Raw genomic sequence first — 23,134 nt, forward strand, 5'->3', positions numbered from 1 at the left:
TGATTTAAAATAAGGTGCTAATACCTGCTCTCAAGCCTTGTTATGAACAATCTCTCTTCTGGGATATTCTTGCCAAAATCCATAATCCAGTCTAATCATGAAAAAACATCAGACAAACTGGTGTTTGTAAACTACAAACTGGTGTTTGTAAACTACACACTGGTGTTTGTAGTCTATAAAATAATTGACTGATTCTCTTCAAAAGTGCCAAGGTCGTGAAAGACTGAGATTAAAGGCCATAGATTAAAGGAGAAAAGACAACCAAATGCAATATGACATCCTGGATTTGACCCCAGCCCAGGAAGAGACCAGTGGAAAATCCGGTCAAATTTGAACTAGGTCCATAGCTAATATTGTACCAAGTTACTTTCTTGGCTTTGATCATTGGATTATGATTATGTAAGAGGAAGGTTGGTGAAGGGTATATAGGAATATTCTGTACAAATTGTGCAACTTTGTAAATCTAAAGTTATTTATAAATAAAAAAGTTAAAAGAGAGCAATTTTTTTTTTAAAGCCTTGTTGCAAGAACTAAACACAAGATCAAAAATGTCATACATTGCCTATTTTGGGGGCAGGCATGATTTCTTTATCTAATGGCTATACTTAGTGGCCGCTGACAGAAGGAACAGTAGGTTAATACTGGCCCAGCCCAGGTTCGGACAACTCTAAAAGAAATGTGTTGTTCAAGTGTGATAAAATGGGGACAGTGTATACTACCACTGAGTGATTATAAACCTTGTGGCAGAACTGGAGGAACCATCAATATTTCACTCTTTGCACAATAAAACCGTAAGTTAGTATTTCAAAAAGAATGGATTCTGTGTTTGACTAATGATGACAGGCTTTTATTTACCTAATGCCATCAGCATTTAAACATAACCTGTCAGATCTGCATTCTGACTCTGGGGCTACCCTCATCTTGTGACACTTCAACAGTTTTCTGTCAGGTAACACCTGGCAAAATAAACCACTTTCATGCAAATTGTAGGCATCTCAAAATGAGGACTGCTTGCTGCAGTTATTTGTTTTCTCCCTATTTTTTATTTTAAACTTGGGTCTACATTTCGCATTGAGGAGCAAAAGCCTCCCTCTGAGATCACTAAAGGTCGTCAACGCCAAGTTTATTACCCAAGATTTTGGCTTTTTAAGAAAACATTAAAACAACCTAGGAATCACAATACACCAGCAGTCACAATTTCCAACAGGGAGCTATGGATCCTCTACGTTTGCTTCTCACCTCAGGGAATAGTTTCGCAGCCAACACTAATAACGAGCAACTTAGCTATTTCTTAGTCTGAGATAGAATCATTCATATGATAAATCCACATTTATTTCTATTATACTATACGCTTGCAAAATAATTTTTGTTTTCTACAAAGGTTATGAGATATCATAAAAATGTCTAATGCATCTGGTTCAAGAATCCAATTCTTCCTTCACATATTTCTGCATCTGTTCACAAAATCTCTTTGACTTCAAAGGAAGCTTTTCAAGAGAAAAAGAAGATACAGGAAAAGTGGCCATAAATTTTTAGTAGTCCTTTTCTAAGGCCATTTTAAAATAGCTCTGTGGGACAAGTATCTCAGAGGCCTAAAATATCACAGATGATATTAATGACTATGGATTTACATGGAGATTTACGCTTTAAAACTGTATTCTAGGCCTAAAAGTGATAGCTCTTCAATTTAGAACATGTGAAAAATATGGAAAGCTTAAAGAAGAAAACTTGAATCACTTTTAATCTACTATTTTGGAAGACCAAAGCAAAACAAAAAAAGTGAAGAATGGTTGTTTCCTTACAGTCTTTCCTCTGTGCATATATTTACATAAATATTTATTTACAAATATTATAGTGTAGTTACACTATTCATGCAATTTTGTATCTATTCTCAATTGGTCTTTCAAAGGACGGCAGTAGTCCTTCAAACTGTCATTTCTAATGACTGAAAATTATATGTAGTTTTATACTTTTAAAAGGTGTTCTCACTTACATTGAATTCTTATTCTACTCAAAGCTAAATCAAAAGTTTTGGAACACTAATCTGTTCTGGAAATTCTACATCTTGAGAAGATAATCATATTCATAAATACCACTGAAACAATAGCAGAGGTTTAAGAAAGTTTTTCTTTAGCTTTTATAATGATTTAGTCCCCTTAATATCTCTGGGCAATCGTTAGTGGGCTCTAGTTTGTTTTCCTTTTCTCTTTGATTCTTCATTTCTCATATAAGACCAGGTTTTATATAAGACTGGGTCTTATTTTACTATAAGACCAGGTCTAATATAATACAGTATAATACCAGGTCTTATATTAATTAATTTTTGCTCCAAAAGACGCATTAGAGCTGATTGTCCGGCTAGGTCTTATTTTCGGGGGAACACAGGGAAATCAACCAATTCTGGTTCTGCAGAATCAAACCCTCACCTTTCAAAGGGAGGAGTACTTGATGGATTTATCTAATTTTGAATCAGTTCTTACCTAACGTTGCTGTCTGAAATTTAAAAATAACATTTAAATAGCTGTTTTGTTGATGAAGAGCTTTCCAGTAGAATATCCTTTAATCCTTATGAAGAATCTTGTGAGGCTCATCAATGAAGAGAACTTAAGCAGAGAAACTGGTTTATGGGATGATTAGAAAAACAAGTTGAACTTAAATCTTGGTTTTCATAATTAATCTCCCTGCTCCACTTTGGCTTCTGAATCGCGGAGCCATAGATCTTCCAAAGGTTGAAGGAATATTAATGTGTCCATCAGTCCACCCCTTCCTCCACCCGTGTCGCTCAAGAGAATAAACCCGGCGACATCAAGTGGCTTGTCGCGTCACACAAGTGGCTGACAAATCCCTTGACCTCTGGTTTCCTAACTTCCAGTCTACCCCTCTTTCCCATTACCAGTTACCATGCAAAAGCCTCACACCTACGCCTTACAACAATGAACGTACAAGGACGCCAAGAAATCACCTGATAATCACAGAAGCTCACGTTTCTCCTGAGTTCCCAGAGGGCACCTCCCAAGAGATGTATGGCCAAGTGCCTACCCCCTGAGATTGCACCCCCTGAGATTGCACCCCCAGAGGCGTTTAGTCAATGAGTGAAGTCGATGTCTGAATGAGCGAAAGGGGGGACTTAGATAAACATAGATATGTTTTCTTTTGATCGGAGGCTCAAATTGCAAATACCGACGAGACAAGTTGAAGGCCGTGTCATGCTCTCAGGAGGACAAGAGCAAAGGTAACAGCAGTGCTGCCAGGCGCCGGACAGGATGAGGCACTTTGGCAGCTTGTTGTAATTCCTTCTCGGAGCCTGCGACATCTACCCGGGATCAATGAGGAGGAACGAGCATTTGCTCAAGTACCGCAGTGCCAGAGGGAGGACATCACAAACCTAAACCTCCCGATTCCAAACAAGACGTCTCTAATCGCCTCGCTGGCACCCCGGGCTTGCAGTATGGGGAAGGACCGTAACACAGGGAACAGGACCAGGAGAAGGTGAGCACTCCTACTGGGCAGACGGCGGCGCGCTCCTCCCACCAGGGGCGCGGTTACGTCATCACGCATTTTGCAACGTCGCCACGCTCCGTTGGAAGAGGGCAGTCTTAAGCGAGTCAGCTTTAGGAGAGGACCGGCTGGGAACCCTCCAGAGCAAACGGGGGGAGCGAAGCAAATGGAGGGAGGGAAGGGGGACGAGAAGGGCCTAGCGGGATGGAAAACCGGCAAGAGAAGGACCAGCCTGGGTTACCTGGGGAGCGGGCGTAGCTTCGGGTCCTGTATGAAGTGCCCGGATGAATCTCCAGCACCCACGCGCCTTCCGCATTGCGTATAGCGCCATCTTGAGAAGGGCGGAGCCTCCTTGTCTTGAGTGACATCTGCTCAGAGAAGCGGTCCCAGATTCGCCGCTCTTTAGCGTGCTGCGCCTGCGCGCATGCCCTCGGGCGCCGGCTGCGGTACAGCTGCCGCGGGGAATCCGGTCCTTGCGGCGCAGGTGGGGGCAGGAATGGGATGGGGCTTGACTTGAGTGATTCCCCTGGACCTACTAGTCCTTGCTCAGGCTTCCTGGAAGGAGAGGCTCCTTCGGGGAGATTAGTAGCGGCGTTTTAGACAGGAAGAAAGTCAAGTGAGTTGTTTTTCGGATCCTAGCCATCCAGAGTCAGCTTTCAAGAAGTTTCTCTACGAATGGGGTCTTTCCAATCCTCTTAGAGAACAGTAAGTGGTGTTTTGAGACCTATGGGGCCTCAATTCATCCGATGTGCAGACGTTTGTTGACCCCTACCATCTGCTAGGGACTGAAGGTACAAAGACATAGCTTGCCTTCAAGAAGTGTAGGGCCTCGTGGAGTAGCAGATAAATAACGCACTCTTTTATTAAGTTTTAGTAGAAGTAAACACCCGGATTGCAGAGGAAGGGTGGTCAGGATTGTGGTATTTCAGCCTGGCCCAAGGAAGCCTGACAGGTATCAGGTATCAGAAAAAGGTGATACCTAATAGAAGAATTGTTCTGTGTTTTGGAATAAATCAATGGAGTAGAGTTAACAGAGTGCTTTTTGCTTCCGTTAATGCACCCCAAAAGCTCCCAGACAGATAAGATAGATATCGGGTAAAAATATAACCGATCCGTCAGAATTCCTTTATATAGTTTGTTGTATTTATCTATTGAGCAAATACTGAGAATTACAATGTTTTCTTAGGGAGAAGTAGGAGATAAATGGAATAAGGATGCCCATACTCTTAAAGGAACTGAACTCCTAACAGGTTAAGTTAAACTATAAATTAAAACTACACATTAAAATCTCAACAGTGGTGCAGAGTACTGGTGATGTTCAAGCATAATTGGTATAATATAGAAATAAGCAGGGAAGGAATTGTAGGGATGACGGCAAGAAAAAAAAAAGCAACTGAGGAAACCCAGTCTCGTTCTTCAACAAAACTGATGAGTTTGCTTTTATCAAATTTGAGGTGTTTTACAGTACTCCCACATGTGACGCCCATTAGGTAGATAGGTCTGAAACTCAGGTGTTGGTTTGAACTACAAAACAGATCATTGAAGCCAAGGAAGCCGTGAAACTGCCAGGTAGTGTTTGTGAAATAAAAGTGGATAGTTGGACGATGGAAATTAAAAAGAGTAGGCAAAAGGTGCTTGAAAAACCCAAAATGCAGTACTGAAACCCAGGAAAGATTTTGCCAGTGGAAGTGATTGATCTTTATACCGATACACAGTATCCCTTGTAAATACACAGTTTCATAAATGCCTCAATGTTTTGTACTCAGCAAAGCATTAAAATACAGTTCCTTTTGCAAGTATGTCACTAATTAGATTTCAATGACCTTCGGAATTAGTAAGATTAGATTGATGACATACTAAGCCATCAGGATTGTAAAATGAAGCCTAGAAATAAGATGAGGGTTACAGCAGAAAGCTGTCAAAGGGCCTGCCCACTTGATTTCCTCAAACAGTAATTTTAGTTTTTTTATCTGCCAGGACTCACATGACTGATAATACTTTCACAGGAGACATACTCCCATTAAAGAAGGTATAACAGAACACAAGTGTGTAATACTTCAATATCTGTATTTTTTTCAAAGTAAATTACTTTCAAACTTAGTAATAAATTGTGTTTCCCACCACAGTGGTGACCTGGTGACTCTTGTCATTCAGCCAGCAAGGTTACTCCTTGGACAAGAACTATACTTTGTATTTCTTATATTTCCCTGTGCGTATAGTCTAGTTCCTTGCATAGAATAGACATATCTTCTAAATCTAAATTTTATTTTGACAAAGTGCATGACTAATTGTCATAGGTTGATAAGCTTTTAACATCCAGAAGGGACAACTGACAGTAGAAAAGACATCAGGCCTATTAAAAGCAAGCTGGTTTTGTCTGCTTTTGTACTTTTTTTTTTAACAGCATTCTGAAACCTTTTGGTGTCAGGAAAAGTATCACCAAGAAACCATCATCTAAGCTCACCATCTTGTGCTCTTCTAAGAAGTACAGTATATTCAGCATATTTTAATAAGGATTCTAAACATTAATCTTGAATCTTCAGGAAAATATAGTTAATCTTTTAAAGAAAAACTGTGTCTTGCACTTTTGAAATGTCTCCATACAAATGGTTAACATTTTAAAAGTTTGTATAATGTAGGGTTAGTTTGGTTACACGGGAAGTTCACTTCAGGGGATATTTCATTGTCCAACGGTGTTTTTTTAAATGAAGCACCGCTATATTTATTGCTATCATTTGGTAAGCCAAAGAATTTTAGTAAAATGAGATATAAATGTTGTATTGAAAGCAGACTTCAGAGAAACTTACAATTAAAAACCTTTACAGTCATACACTTATAGCACGCCCGGTATGGCCATACAATGTGTTCAGGTTTACGATTTTGAACACTTGTTTAAAATGTGGTTGCTCATCAGCACTTTTATTTTACAGTAACTTTTGATAATTTTGCTCTTTTCTTAACATTCCCTGCAAATCCTGTCCTGCTTGAAACAATAGATTAAAACCAGACTGGCAGTTGGGGGGAACGCTTTCTATTGCAACCATGTGTGTCAGAAGAAAGGATTAGGTTTCCTTGTGCAGGAACATCAAGGGGAACCCCCACCTCCGCAGACACACCTCTATTTCTCGGTAATGGAGAGTTTATATCTAGTTAGATTTAAATGGGATAAGGAAAGAGTTTAAACCCACTTTTAGCTCTAGTAGTATAATCAGCCCTCAAGTTTCAAAGTATCCAATTTTGTTTCTCTAATTTAATTCTAAGTGTCAGGTTGGTATTAGATGTTGATCAGGGTAACGGAGAGTTACCTTACACATTTATTCACTTAAAGAAGAATTTTGCAGAATGCAAGGACTAGATGGCATCTGTGTTCAAAACTTACTTAAAGCAGTCTATTCACCTCTTACCTTTTATTTATAGCGAATATGGTTTTTATTTTTGTTTTTAATATAGAGAAAGAGATTCTACATACAATGAAGGCAAACTTTTCATATTATGGGATACAACTACAGTTCTCTGACCATACTGTCTTATGCTGGACTTATTATAAGGACGTATAGTGAGGCAGAGTCTCCCCTTGAATGAGATAACTTCTAAGAGTCATTGAAGTATGTGGGAAACCATAATGATTTGGAGATGGTTCTTTTTCACATTTGGCTTAATTCTAGTTTTGCTCTTCATACTAAGCACCTTGACAAAATCACACAAATGAATATGCAGCACTGTCACTTAAAACTGAAATAGCTATAGCTGGTCCCAGGGAAAGGCACCTCCTTGTGTCATGCTTCATAGAAAAATAAAACCAGGTCTTATATTAATTTTTGCTCCAAAAGATACATTAGAGCTGATTGCGGGCTAGGTCTTATTTTCGGGGAAACACGGTATAGCAAGGTCTCCAAAAAGCTTCCTGCAGTGTCTTTTAGATAGGCCCTTTTCTGTTTTGTCTGTGTAACCAGCTACATAGATCCCTTCCCACACCCTGTCTATCTGGTGTAATGCTAGGATCCTAGCCATGACTGCTGCTTAGATCTTGATCTTTCTAAAAACAACATTGAAAGATATCTTGATCTGTCTAAAAACAGGGAGGGTGTTAACCTCACTGTCTCAGTCAAATCTCGTCCTCACTAGTCAGATTCCTTTGGACTTTCCAAAAACCCACTGACAGCTATGTTTTTCTTCACTTTTTGTCCTTAATAAGTAGAACTGAGCATGAACTCAAAGAAAATTTGTATGCTAGACCCGTTCCTGATCTCAGAGAACCATTTAACCTTTATGTGCCTTTTTTCCCCCTTATTTGTGAAATGAGTGAAAAACAGGAGGGTTAGATGACATACATTGTAACTCTTGTGGTTCTAGGAACTAGTTTCTGTTTGATCCAAAATTAGGTTCATTTAGAAATACAGAGATAGATGTTACAGTCAGGATCCAAATTTCAGAGCATACCCCCGCACCCAGTGTCCATGGCAGACGTGTGTGTTACGTGCCGTTGAGTCAGCTCCCACTAATGGCGACCCTGTGAATGAGTGACGTCCACCATGTCCTGTCCTCACAGCCCTGCTCAGCTTCTGTAGACTCATGATAATCGCTTCTTTTATGGAGTCAATCCATCTCATGTTTGGTTTTCTTCTTTTCTTGCTGTCTTCTATTTTCTCCCGCATTACTGCCTTTTCCAAAGACCCCTGCCTTCTCATGTTGTACCCAAAGTAGGACAGCCTCAGTTTTGCCATGGCAAATACTGAGATACGAATATTGAGACTAGGCCCAAACATTTCTCTCTAGACTTTTCTACAGGCACCTACCTTCAACCAAGTAAAATTGGCCCTACTTGTCATCCTGTCATGACAGGGTTACATTTATTAAAGACAGAGAATATGAAACTTTTCTCACCCAACTGTGAACAGGAAGTAGCTTTCCACAGTAGCTTTTCAAAAGGTAAATAGGAAGAGTTCCTTGACCAATTTTCATCTGTTTAGCTACTTTAGGTAGCAGTTCACTTAGTTCCCAACTGGGTTGTTTTTTGTTGTTTCTCAGAAATATACTCGTTATTTTGTAATTGGCAATCACAGTGATTTGCATGACAGCTGGTAATCCAGAGGGCGTTCTAGGAGATAGTTATCCAACAGGTGCTGTGGTCTTTAGGAAAAGAAGGTAGCCGCTGTCCACCCATAGCTTGGCTGGACAGGGCAATGCGGTGTGTGTTGGGGTAGGGGTGGAGGGCAGCACCCTGCCTCTCTCTCTTCCCACCCTCTGATCTTCTGATCTTTTATTTCCTCCCGTTTGCTGAACCTCAGGGCAAAGGAGCATGATTTATCTGATCCATAAAGGTCTGTTCTTTCCCCCTCTCCCGCCCTCCCCCTATCCAGAAGCACAAACAGGATACACGACAGTAGACAGTGGATTGGGAAGGCCAAATGGAAATATTCAGTACAGAACTACTACTATGCATTTACAGAACTAAAAATATAACTGGGGGGAAAGAGTGGTAAAAATCTAAATCTTCTTAGAAAAAGTTTCTAACCAGGCTTAAACTTGAAGGCAAGACCACGTTTTCATCTCTAACATAGCAGAGTACTTGGGACATCAGAGGAAGGCTCAATAAATATTGGCAGGTTGATTAAATGAACAGATGAACACATGTGAGGGGAAAGAGGGAGGGGGCATGGTGAGATATTTTAAAGATAGACAGTGCAGGGAATTGGGGAAATTTTTTTAAAGCCTAGAATAAGCCCTGGAAACATTTTTAAAATCTCTGATATATGCCTGCTTTCTTGTGGTTTGCTCTTTCCACTGAAAAGCAGAATGCATAAAATATTCTGATTAGTTGAAGGTTATTACTTAGGTTCCAACTAATGTTTTATATATAAATCTAAGTTGCTGCTTCTCTTTCTGTTTGGCCAAATCCCGGTGGGAGGGAGCAGCATTCCTGTGGTGGGTAAAATAATTTCTATGGAAATTATTCCAAACGCAATTTCTGTAAACACTACGTGAAGATATGATTTATTTCTGGGTTTAGCCCTTGTGCTTGCATCATCTCCCTATTTATCATCAAGTTTTCTGCTTGCCAGTATCTCTCCTTAAGGATCTGCCCATATCAGTGGTGCGTCGAAGAGGATCAACTTCCTTTAGGAGAGTTGAGGCAGTGGGAAGCGAGAAAGAAGAGATTGTTTTAGGAGGCAACGGGTATGTTGACAAGAGCACTGGACTTTGTTCCCAGTCCCGACTCAGCCATCCTAGCCAAGTGACAGTGGGAAGTCCTAAATCTCTCAGCCGGTTTTTTTGTCTAAAAGAATGGTCGGACCCGGTCGGTCTCAAGATTCCTTCCAGCGCTTAACTATATAAGCTTATGCTCAGGCAGGTGTCACATTTTTAACTCAACAATCTCCTGGTACTTTGGAAATAACATCTACAAGGTTGACAGGCTGAAGTACCCTCCCATTTAGATGGTCCTGCTGAGACCTCAATGATTCTTTAATTATTACGTTGTGAGTTTGTAGACGAGCCAGAAACTTTGTCTTGCATAATCTGGTGTTGGAGCTAGTGAACCGCACTGTGACTAACTTGAATAGAGTGTTGTTAGTGGGAAAAATCATGAGATAATAAGACAAAGGTGGATATTATTACATGCATCTCCTGGGAGTTGAGGGGTGTTTGGGAGCCAGTGTTGGGAGAGAGCCGGGAGGCAGAGTAGGGATAGAGGAGATGGGAGAATCATTTAGCTGTAAAGGTTGTCAGGCGAAGGTGCCAATGCTTTTATTTATTCATACTGTCCACTCATTTGATGGACTGAAGGACTAAAAAGGTAAGTCTGTGTCACTACCGGTACCATGTATGATTCTTCTTATATGTTATCACGTGTATCACCTTCTTCTCTTGGCTCCAGTTTCCTAGTTTCCGCTCTGAGACCTCAGAGACAAAAGGAATTGGAAAGCCAGCATTCTTCTCTCCCTCCTTCCTTTCTTTCCTCCCTCACTCCCATCCTTCCTTCCTTCTCCCTTCCCACCTACCGTTAACCTGGGACATCTAAGGTACTGGGGATCCACGGAGGATAAAGTCGTGGATGTCACCACGGAGAAGCTGAGTACCCCAGGGAAGATTTCTTGTAAACTTGTTACAATGGAATGGGATAGGTGCCATTCTAGAGCATGAACGTGGTAGTGTCAAGTCCCACAATTTAAAGTGTTAGCAGCTAGGGAACTCGGTCTGAGTCCACAAAGTCACAGACAGAACAAAGATGCACATTTTGGGGCCTCTCTCTTGGTCAACAGGCACAGCTCCCACGCCAGCCCTGGCTATGCTTATCAATTACAGCGGTACCTCGGTTTTCGAACGTAATCCGTTCTGGAAAACCATTCGAGTTCTGAAATATTCAAAAACCGAGGCACGGTTTCCCCATAGAAAGTAATGCAAAATGGATTAATCCGTTCCAGACCTTTAAAATCAACCCCTAAAACTGTAAATTTAGCATGAATTTTACTATCTAATGACACCATAGATCCATAAAATTGATGGTGTTTGTAAACTGAAATGTTCGTCAATGGAGACGTTCGAAAACCGAGGCACTACTGTATATTGTCACTGTTAGTTTGCACCGTGGTAAGGAGGAGACTTCCATGCTTAGGGCACAGCAGGTCACACCAAATTGCGGTTTCTCCTCAAAGAATGACATTCCTTTTGAACTTCCTTTGTCTGTTATCTTAGAACTGCTTGGGAATCAGGGAAGGAAACGTAGGGTGTCGGTAGCTCTGACCGTGACCATCTTAGGAAGACCCCACAGCAGTCGAGGTGCCACCCTTGTTAAAATAACAACACTCTATTCAAGTTAGTCGCAGTGCGGTTTGGTGCCTCCGACACCAGCTTACTAGGACGCTCAGCGCAGCCTCGCTGAGCTGCTAAGGTCTAAGATTCTTAGACCTTTCCTCCGGTTGCCTGACACATAAGGTGGTGAGATGGACCAGGGAGACACAGTGCCAATAATATATAAACACGGACTCTGGCGAGTTTGATGTTCCAGCAAATACTCACTGAGTGTCTGTCGTGGGCCGGGCGCCAGGCTAAGTGCCAAGTACACAAAGCTGGATAAGTTACTGTCCATGCTCTTTGAGGTCATAATTTAAGGGGGAGACTGCACACAGCAAACAGGATTTTAGGGAATACGTCTTTGTGTCAAGGCACTCCTTTAATTTCCTTCAGATCGCACGTTAGGGGCATTCCGGGGCCCACTGCTTCCGATGGGTCTGACCTTGGACAGGCTTCCTAAGGGTGTGGGCCCCAGTGTCCTCATCCAAGGATGGGACAAAGGATCACGAGCTGCCCGCGTGCCCTCACAGCTCTGAGATGAGTACTGAGCGGGCTCTTGAAGGAGGTGGTGAATGGGATTTCGAGTTGGAAAGAGGAGCAGGGTGCTTTAGGAGCGAGAACTGCATGAAGGAAGCAGGGACCTGCAGTTGAACAAGGTGTACAGAAAGGTGAGGGTGAAGAGAGGAAGGTGTTAACACGCCTTTTTGCTAGGTCTCTTCCCTCAATCAGCAGCCAGAGCATGTCCCATTATGGCCACTTCTCTGCTCAGAACCCTCTAGTGGCTTTCCATGAATTTGGGGAACAACCCAAGTCCTTAGCCAGACCCGTAAGACTCCAGTCATCTGCCTTCTCCATCCCAGCCCCCTCCGTGGCCTCTTTCCCCATCGCCGGCCCCTTCCCGTTCTCTGCTCTGGACGCATTGGTCTCGTCACGACCCCCCAGTGTTCATCCGCACCTCACATATTTTACCGAACTTGTTTTTTTCTCCCCTCGAATGTGAGCATCATAAGAGCAATGACTTTGGTCTGTTTTTATTCTGTACCCCTTAAGTTTAGCATGTGCGTGGCTAATAACATACTTGTTGAATGAGTTTCTCCAGTTCACAGATAAGATCCAAAGAGGGAAAGTGGGTGAGGGCGAGGTGCTCTTGAGAAGGAGAGTCTGGACCCCACAGGCCCTGCGGTAGACAGAATAATGGGCTCAAGAGATGTCTGCAGCCTAATGCCCAGAAACACGGCAATAGGCTTTGCAGGTGTGATGAAGTTAGAATCGATTCATTGAACGTTTACAGTACATGTTGATATATCTGATTTAGCAAAAGAAAAAGGAAGGATAGGAAAGGAGAATTTTTACGTTTATATAATTTTTTTTTAAAAGCAGTGGGAATAACTGTGCGTCTTACTTTACTGTGAGGATTTCCAGTATTTTTCAATTTAAAAAACAGTAACAAATATGTTCTGAGAGAGACTTCAAGCCAAACACCACGGTAGACACTAGGGATAAAAGAACATTTCTGAACTATACACATTTACAGCTCAATAGGGGTCACAAGTGCACAGAAATTGCCCCGCCAAGGACGCAGGTGTCAGCAGGAAGGGAAGCAGGGTGTCGGTGGAGGCCCAGAGGACAAAGCATTGGGCTGGAGGGGACAGGAAGTAGAGAATCGCCAAAGTCACATCTCAGTTGAGTGGTCTGATCGCTATACCGGAGGTCTTGCTAACCAGTGGCCGCTGTTTCGCGGGCACCTTTTCCACCATCCCCGTGTCCCTGCCTGGTCCCTTCACTCACTGCCTCCCACACCCTGGCATGACACAGGCATTTTCGGGCCCTTTCTCAGGAATCTGTTTACAGCCATCGTCCTGTGCAGCCCAGGAGGAGTCACAGCCCATGACGAAACAAGGGAGGGACTTGGAAGAAAACACCATAAACACGGACAAAGCCAAGCAGGAAATATGCATGTTTTCATTTGCTTTCCCCAAACAGGACGCTTTCACACCACTTGCTGTAATCCAAACAGTATGTTTCTCCTTAACTATGGAGATGTGGTGACTGTCTAGCGGAGAGCCCCAGGAGAGCTGTTCTTCCCCCACGATGGGTCGGTCCTCCCCCTCCTGGTGTTCCGTTACCACCCTGTGCTCCCCCATTTCATGGGGTCTCCCCCCCACCCCCATCGCCTGACTGTGTTCTCCACGGACCCCGGAGATCCCTCCAGAGCAGTGACCTGTCTTGCTGGAGGTTGTATGAGACATACTCTGCACACGAGGAGTACTCATACTCCATAAATAATTGCTTCATTGCACTGAATGGTATAAAAACAATGTAGGTGCTAGTTTGGGCACATTTTGAAACATCTGAAGTGAAATTCGCATTTTGGAAGGCAAGAGATGGTTTTCCATTTTAACTGATGATTTCTGTCAGAACGTAAAAATGTTCCCACAATTCTCAAATGAATATTCGCCAAAGATATTTCTGCCTGGTTTGACAGGCGGAGGATGGGGTCCAGGCTGAGTACATAAGAAAAACTGTGTCTTAATTGTCATCTACCCTGTGGTTGTGTATGAGAAGGAGCGCAGGGTACGCGAGGAGAAAATGCTCTGAAAACTCTACAGGGGGTTGCAGACGGCAGTTCAGGTTTTCACGCAACTGCAGCAGGAGCTGCCTCGGCACTCGGTCACTTGCAGATCGACACAGACGTCGTTGGCGTTTGGATGGGACACGGAAGTGGTTACTTGTCACAGAACCTCCTGGACTTAGGGCGCAGATGGTTTCTCATCGTTGGCATAGTTCAGGGACAAGCCGGCGGGAGCACTCAGGCTTTTGCTTAATTGGCAGTGAAGGGTTTCAGGGAATCTTTGAACAATAACACTGTTCAGGTACCCACGTGGGGAGGTCACCTCTTGATTCGTTTTTTGAAAATTCAAATCACACAAGTGACAGTGACACGTCCTGGTGGCATTTCATACCATCCCTGACTTCTCAGAAGCAGTGGACGCCTGTTGTCTTGTCTGGCAGGGTTTGCTAGCCCTGGCTTTGTAACGGTCCAAGGAGCCTGCAGATCTCCAGGGGGATTGCAAAATACTTGTAACTATTCTAAAAATGAAATTAAATACTCATTTTTATCTTAATTTACATACGCCACCCAGTACTCTCAGATGTCAGCGCTGTGGAATGACATGGCCAGCCACCCTAGGCTGTGACGCTGAGATGCAGCTGGGAATTCTCAGAATACGATGGCAATGTTCCTGCAGGCCAGTGCTCCGTGGCTTCCACCTGAGCCAGCCGTGAGGGCCAGCCAGTTCTTATCTCTCTGTGTGGCTGTAAAAAAGTCCTGTAGGTCCCAGACAGTCAGATATTACTTCATAAAGCCTTAGTAAGTTCTAGTAATTCTTCATTTCTCTCAAATCGTCCCCGATGACAAAGTAACAAAGTGTCCGCATCTTACCATTGTAATGTAGGTTTGGTACGAGAAAGCTATTTATTTCTCGGTCTCCAGGATTGAGAAAATACACGTATAACAAACAATTAGGGACGTTAGAGTCATGGTTGGGGAGGCAGAAGTCCTGAGCTCTCCACCCCAGGCTCTTCACTTAAAATTTCTCGTTCTTTTCCTTTTTGCTTAAGCGTATTTGGGTGTGTTGCTAGGGAGTTTGGATGTGTTACTATAACACAACAGAGATTTATGTAAGACAGACCTAACTTGCTTATCTTTTCCCTACCAAGCCTACTGCATCTTAGACAAAACTCAATCATTTTCTTCCATTATGTGGAATGGCTACTGAAAAGGAAGGATGTAGGAAAAAGGAAGCTTTCAGGGGACAGTGGGGAACAAAGGCGTCGCGACCTACTCAATAGGGAACTGTAAGTAGGAGTCATGCCCAAGAATATGGAAATTGCTTATTTAAAATACTTTTTTTTTATTTAAAAGAATACATGCACCTGGTTAAAATATATATACATATATACATATACATACATACCTACATACCTACATATATATATATATATATATATATATATATATATGTCAAACTCTTAAAATACAAAAGAAGAAGTAAAATTTCTCTTCTCCAGTGTCCTAGCTCAACTCTGGAATCCCACTACCGAAAGAAACACTGTTAGCCATTTTTTGTGTATCCTTCCGGAAGTATTCTATGCACATTACAAAGATGTCACAAACAACCATATGCTTTTTCCCCCTATATAAGCTCTGCAACTTCATTTTTTCCCCCTTATTGTGTCTTAAGCATCTTTACATAGCAGTAAACATCTATACCTCAGTTTAAAAGAAAATTACAAGTTTCTTTGTATACCATTGAATGAGACGATCATTATTTGTTTATACAGTCTTTTTTGGGTCAACATTTCCGTTGTTTTTAGATCATTGCTATTGCAAACAGTGCTTCCGTGAACACCTTTGTAAATATATATTTGTACACGTGAGAAAATAAATCTAATACCTTCAGGGTAAATTTCTACAAGTGCAATGACTAATTCTCAGATTATATGTATTTACATCTTGATAATTATCTCCTAATTTATCTCCAAAAATGTTAACCAATATCTACACCCAGCAACAGTGTTTCCCATTTGCTCCCATCCTTGGCAATTTGTTTTTATAAATAGCAACATATAAATACTATCATACGTTACCCCTGGGGTTCTGGCAAAGACTTTTACTTTTTGCTTGTAAGGAATACACCGTAAAGGCTACCCACCTGTGAGAACTGGGGGCGGTAATCCTGTGATTCCAAGATGCAGGAGCCCTGGGATGTCCGTACATCTCTCGCAATGTTACTATCTCCCCATGAGGCCATCATCCCTAGGATGAGAACTTATTTCTAAAGGATACACCTACAATACAAGGGACAGTGGTTAAGTACTGCACTTAGCTCTCCTCTCTTGCCTCTTAAGGACAATACAATCTGTGTTTCTTATTTCTAATTCTTCTGGAATGGAGTATGCTCAATGCCTCTTTTCCTCACATAGACTGGAATACAGTGGTACCTCAGTTTTCTAATGTAACCCACGAGTTCTGAAACGTTCGAAAACAGCCAACAGCTAGGCCTCAGGATCTTGCACTCAGCGGAAGCTGCGTGACATGTTCGACTTCTGAGTCGTGTTTGAAAACCGAAGCATTTACTTCCAGGTTTACGGCATTCATAAACCAAAATGTTTGTCAGTGGAGACGTTTGAAAACTGAGGTACTACTGTACTTGGGTCTATCCCCAAGTTTACCTTTTTTGTTTGTTTGTTTTTAGTTTAGAAAACCCACATGTTCTGCTCTCACGACTGTAGTAGAAGTTTTTCGGGGAAGAATTCTTTGTGAAACAATATCCAGATTCAAGGGAAAATATCTGAGTCACAAAAATTTCAAGTCCAGTCTGGTCTGCTACAAAAGATGTTTCTATAACATCAAGTATCTCATATGCAGTTGGTAAATAGGAAAATGATGTCAGTATAGCATGGAATTTGTGGAGCTCAGACATGGTTTTCCTAGGCAGAGAGAGCTGGAATATCGGGAAGAAAATTACAACCCTCAGTAAGAAAGGAAATACTTTTAATGTGGCTGCTGCTAAGCAGTAGTTCTCTTAGCTGTATTTTAAGAAATTTAAAAATAAGTGCTTGATTGATGGCGATAGTACAAAATGTATAAACCCAACGACGTGGCATTTGACATTACCTAGCATTTACTTTTGGTTATGGGCTGAATTGTGTCCCCTCCCAAATATGCTGACGTTCTTACCCCCAGTACTTCAGAATGTGATTGTATTTACAGATGGGACCTTTAAAAGAGTAAGGCAAAACGAGGTTATATGAGTGTACCCTAATTCATTATGACTGACGTCATACAATTAGGACTCAGACAACGCACTGAAAGACAACAGACCATGTAGGGACACGGCAAGAAGGTAGCCATTTGCAAGTCAAGGAGAAAGGCCTCAGAGGAAACCACCCTTGCTGGCACCTTAATCATGGATTTCTAGCCTCCAGAACTGTGAGAAAATAAATTTCTGTCAGTTAAGCTCCCCAGTCTGTGGTGTCTTCTTATGGTAGCCATACCAAACTTAATACAGTCTCGGACACATATTCTGGAGATACACTTCCGTGATAACAGAGCAATATATAATTAAACTTATTCATTGTGGTGATATTTATGATAGCAAATTAATGGAGACAACCTAATTTCCTTCTATCGGAGATTGGTAAACTGTGGTGTTTACCAATGGTTAACACAGTGGAGTATGAAGCAGCCATAATATACAATGAGGATGACCTCTGTGACGTGATCAGAAGTTATTTCTAGGACATACTCTTAAGTGAAACAAAAAGCAAGGTGCCACAGAGTATATGTAGTACATCACCTTTTGTGTTAGAAAAGAGAAATAAAAATATGTGTATGTATTTGCTTATTTTTGCAAAAATAAACACAGGAAGGATAAATAAAAAATGAAAGTGGTACCTGAGGTGGGGTAGGGGTCAGGTACTCAGCGAGATAAGCTAGGGACGGGAATGAGACATCCTTGGGTATGTCTTTCCATGCAGTTTGAATTTTTAAATTCTATAAATGTTTTACAAGTTCAAAATAAATTAAATTGAAAAGACCGAAAGAAACAAACCCTAAAACTGAACACAATCAGAAAAAAATAAGCCCAACCCCTTATCAAGTTGATAACATAACCATGAAGATAAAAAAAATTAAAGTAACTTTTGAACACAGTCATCTAAATGGGGGATAGCCTAAGGATCAAAAGATGTGTCACAAAATCTGGAATTCAGTAGTTTTGTTTTTAGGGTTGGTATTGGAGTACTGAATTGATTTTATAATATTTGTATTGTAGGATAGAGCAAAAGAAAAACGTGACAAGGTAGTTGGGAACTTGGGTTCTCCTTGTTTAAGAAATAAGGACTGGGGAAAGGTGAGAAAGAACCCTGAAATTGGAGGGTGCCATTAGGAATTCTGTGCCACTGAGCACAGCTGGAAATTAGCTCTTAGTTTTCAAATACCATTCTTCACTAAAAACAACAAGGCTTCTTGGCCAAATGGCTCATTCTAAGTTTGGAGCAGGGAAAAACACAGATGCCCCCAGAATATCTAGTACCAGAGATCAGGAGAGGTCCAAGACTCAAAAAGCCATGCTACAGGGCACAGGAGCTGCCTTGAAGGGACTCCCAGTGGCCACACTGGAGAAAGTTTGAGCATCCAAAGAATAACATTTAACACATTAATAATATATTACGTAACATATAATAATATTATAACATACATAACACATTGAGTTTTTAAAAATTCCTGTGTCTGTCGTGACACTGTAAGAGAGCAAAGCAGAGGCAGGGAGGAAAACTCTTCTTTACAGAAGAGTGCCTACTAATATATGGAGAAGGGATGATAAAATTACAGATTTACCATTTTGCAACCACAAATGCAATGATTGACTCAGATAAAGAGCATACATGGTGGGTGTAAAGTAGAGTTATTTGTGGGGATCAGTACACAATATATGCGAATATTGAATCATTACATTATATACTTGAAACTAGTATTACATGTCAATTACATCTCAGTAAAAAAATTGAAGACTAAAAAAAAGGATCAGTGGGGAACTGTGATTGGAGTATATAGTAGTCATACATCTCAGAATATTGCATCACAGATTGCTTATTAATTACCAAGGGAGAGGATATCTTTACAATGGAGAAAGTCCACGGATGCGACTTACACCAGTGATTAGACTAAGCATCACCAATGGGACAAATGACGTTAGGTGTATCTACTGTGATCCAATGGGAAGGGGACAACATCACCTGTGTAGTTTACCTGCTGAAAATATTTAACCTGTATCCAAGCTTGGGGAAGCAGTCAGACAAATCCAGATTGTTGGACATCTTTCAAGACTACTGGCATGGGCTTTTGAAAAATGTCACTGTCATAAAATGTTTAAAGACTGTGGGGAGGAGGGCTATTTTAGATTATGGGTGATAAAGAGACTTGAAAACTAAATGCAATGTGTAACCCTTGATTTGATCCTGGATTGAAAAATAGCAAGGATAGGACAGTATTGAGTCAGTTAAGGAGATTTGAATGTAGACTCTATATCAGGTAACATTATTATATTGGCATTGACTTTATTGGTATGATAACAATAACCTGGAAACATAGACTAGTCACTGATTTTTTTCAGGTACATGCTGAAGTACTTAGGTTGAAATATCAAGGTATCTGTAACTTACATCAAATGGTTCTTCAGCAAATAAACAACTGCTGGAAGTTTTATAAGTTCAGGTTTTACATTTAGATGAATAATCCATATTGAGTTAATTTTTGGTATATGGTGTGAGTTATAGATTGAAGCTTCCTTTTTTGCATATAAATATAAAATGGTGCCAGCACCATTTGTTGAAAGACTGTCCTTTCTCTACTTTATTCCCTTTGCACCTTTGTCAAAAACCAGTTGACCATATGTGTGTGAATCTATTTCTGTCCTGTTTGTTCTGTTCCATAGATCTATTTATCTTCCTTTACACCAATACACACTGTCTTGATTACTGTTGCTTTATAATATGTCTTGAAGTGAGGTAGTGTATGTTCTCTAACTTTGTTCTGCCTTTTCAAAGTGTTTTAAGTATTCTAGGGCATTGTCATTTTCATATAAGTTATCAAATCAGCTTGTCAATTTCTACAAAAAGAAAATGCCTATGGGTTTATAGATCAACTTGGAAAGAATTGACATACTGACAATATTGAATCTTCTGATCCATGAATGCAGTGTATCACTCCGTATTTTAGGTCTTTTAAAATTTAGCAATATTTTGTAGTTTGTCAGGTTTATCCTTTACTATTTTATATTTTTAATGCTATTGTAAATGGTATTCCTAAGTTTGTAATTGTTGCTAGTACAGAATTGGTTTTTGTATATTGATCTTGTATCCTGCAACCTTGCTGAACTCACTAATTAATTCTGGTAGCGTTTTTGTTGCTTCCCTAGGATTTTCTACATAGGTGATCATGTCATCTGTGAATAAGAACGGTTTTACTTCTTTCTTCCCAATTGGATGCCATTTATTTCTTTTTCTTGCCTGTTATAGTGTCTGGAACCTCCACTATAATCTTGATTAGAAGTGGTGGAGCAGACATCTTTGACTTATTCCCGATTTTAGAGGAAAAGCATTTAGTCTTTCACCATTAAGTATGATATTAGCTGTAGGTTTTTTGTAGATTCTATTTATCAAGTTGAGAAAGTTTTCTACTCTTAGTTTGTGGAAACATTTTTTTTTTTTAAATCAGGAGTGTATATTGGATTTTATGCTTTTTCCTTTGTCTATTGAGATGATCTAGATAGATCATCTTTTACTCTTTCTTTTTTGTTTCTTAATATGTCTGAAAAACTATTTCCCTTTCAGTGTGAAAGATATTTTTGTGAACTACAGAATTCTTGCTTAGCAGTTTTTTTTCTTTGAATACTCTAAGGATGTTCTACACTAGCTTCTCAATTGCATATAGCTGATAAGAAATCTGTGTCATCCTTATTACTGTTTCTTTGTATGTAAAATATCATTTTTCTCAGGCTTCTTTTAAGCTTTTCCCTTTATCACTAGTTTTAAGCTATTTGATTATGACGTGCCTTGGTGTAATTTTTCTTCATGTTTCTTGTGCTTAAAGTCCATTGAGTTTCTTGGATCTGGGTTTATATCTTTTATTAAATTTGAAAATATTTTAGGCATTTGTTTTCAAATCTCTCCTCCCTGGCCTTTTTTCCCTAGTGCCTCCAATTTTACATATTTGGCTACTTGAAGTTGTCCCATGGTTCAGTGATGCTTTATTTACTTTCTCTTGTTCTTTTTTAAATCTCTAGCCTTTATTCTGGATAGTTTCTCTTGCTGTGTCTCCGCGTTCATTTATATTTTTTTCCATGATGTCTAATCTGCTGTTAATCCCATCCAGTGTATTTTTCATTTCATACATTTTAGTTTTCGTCTGTATATCAATTAAAAATGACCTTCCATGACTTTATTTAACATGTTCAATCTTTCTTCTAGTTTTTTGAACACATGGAATACAGTTATGATAACTGTCCTTATTTACTAATGCTATCACCTATGTCATTTTTTAGCATTTGTTTTTATTGATCTTTTTTTTCCTCATTATGGATTTTACTTTTCTGAATCTTTGCATGCCTGGTTGTTTTTGATTAGATAACATTATGAATTTTAATTAAAAATATTGTTTTACTTTGTTCTGGAATATGGTTATTTGGAAAGAGTTTGATACTTTTGGGTCTTGCTTCTAGGCTATGTTTGGTGGAACTAGAACAATAGTTAGTCTAAGGTTAATTTTTCCCCACTACTGAGGCAAGAACCTCCTTATTATTAACCTTGGCCTCATAAATCATGGTGTTCCACTCTGGTTGATGGGAATGGCTACTGTCCTGGCCCTGTAAAAAACCTAGAATAGTTTCCTCCTATCCTGTAAGGCGGTTCATTCCCTAGTCTCAGGTAGTTTCCTTACTCACGTGCTTGATCATTACTGGCTAAAATCTTGAAGGGGACCCTCTATGAATCTCAGTTCTCTTCTTGTGTTATTCTCTCCTTTCTGGTTCTCTGCCTGAGAACTGTAGCCCTAAGAGATTCTTACCTATACTTCAACTGAGGGAGACCACTGGGCTCTACCCAAGTTCTCTCTGTGTGACGACCTGGAAACTCTCTTCAGTAAACTAGGCAATCCTAGGGCTCACCTCATTTATTTTCCATCACTCAGAGATCAATGGCCTTCACTGCTTGTTTCCAATATCTTGAGAGCTATTGTTTCATATATTTGTCCTGCCTCTCTCTCTCTCTCTCTTTCTTTCTTTCTTTCTTTCTCTTTCTTTCTTTCTCTCTTTCTCTCTTTCTCTCTTCTCTCTCTCTCTCTCTCTCCTTCCTTTCCTTTCCTTTCCTTTCTTTTCCTTTCCTTTCCTTTCCTTTCCTTTCTTTCTCTTTCACTCTTTCTTTTTCTTTCTCTCTCTCTCTCTCTCTCTTTCTTTCTTTTTTTCGCTCTTTCTCTTTTTCTTTCTTCCTCCCTCTCTCCCTCCCTCCTCCTTTTCCCTCTCTCCCTTCTTTCCTTCCTTGCTTCCTTCCTTCCTTTTTTCCTTCCATCCATCCATTCATCCATCCATTGGTTTTTTCACACAACAGGGTAAATCTAGCCCTTGTTACTCCATCCTGGCCAGAAGCAGAAATCCCACACTATTGTTTTTATGCATTCTAAAATTACCCCTGAGGCAACCACTAGCTGATCTGCTTTCTGGCTGATGTTCAAGTTATGTCCCACACAATAATTACTGTTTTTGTTAGTGCTCTGGTTACAAAGTTGACTATGTTTTTCTCCATTTCCCTTTTATTTTAACATGCAATTTTATGGTATGCAATGTTTCTGAAGAATGAGTATATTGTGGTATAGCCGTTATAACCTGTCCAATTTAAGAACCTATGCTATGGTTAGCATATATTTTAGGCAAAAGCAAAGAATACATAAAGAGATATTTTTACTAACATTTTCAAAAATGGAACTAAATGGTCTGATCTTTGAGGGTAGTTTTTATTTTGTGTAAGTTATTGTATTAATATTTTCCTTTCCCATAGTTCCCAGGACATACAGCCTCAGAAAATTTGTTGATTTCCTATAATAGATTTGTTGACAGTTCAGGAATATACTGTCATTTTCATTATTACGATTATTACTGGCTATTATGTATTGATTATCTTTGTAAGTTAGGCACTCTGCCAGGCACTTTATACGGTATCTAATTTAGTCTTCACTATGATATGTATATATATTTCAGTCCTTTATAGACAGGGAAATGGATTC

General features: G+C 40.3%; 1 protein-coding gene across 1 annotated transcript in view; it reads right to left on the minus strand.

Annotated features, from left to right (window-relative positions):
• The window catches only part of WARS2 (tryptophanyl tRNA synthetase 2, mitochondrial), a 76,223-nt gene extending 72,353 nt beyond the window's left edge, over window positions 1-3,870 (minus strand). Inside the window, exon 1 of the mRNA XM_033091937.1 lies at window positions 3,740-3,870. Coding sequence (XP_032947828.1) covers window positions 3,740-3,829 — 90 coding nt within the window. The 5' untranslated portion in view covers window positions 3,830-3,870. The remainder of the gene's footprint in view (window positions 1-3,739) is intronic.
• Between the last annotated feature and the right edge of the window lie 19,264 nt (window positions 3,871-23,134).

This window comes from Rhinolophus ferrumequinum, chromosome 22 (assembly GCF_004115265.2).
Source record: "Rhinolophus ferrumequinum isolate MPI-CBG mRhiFer1 chromosome 22, mRhiFer1_v1.p, whole genome shotgun sequence".
NCBI lineage: Eukaryota > Metazoa > Chordata > Mammalia > Chiroptera > Rhinolophidae > Rhinolophus > Rhinolophus ferrumequinum.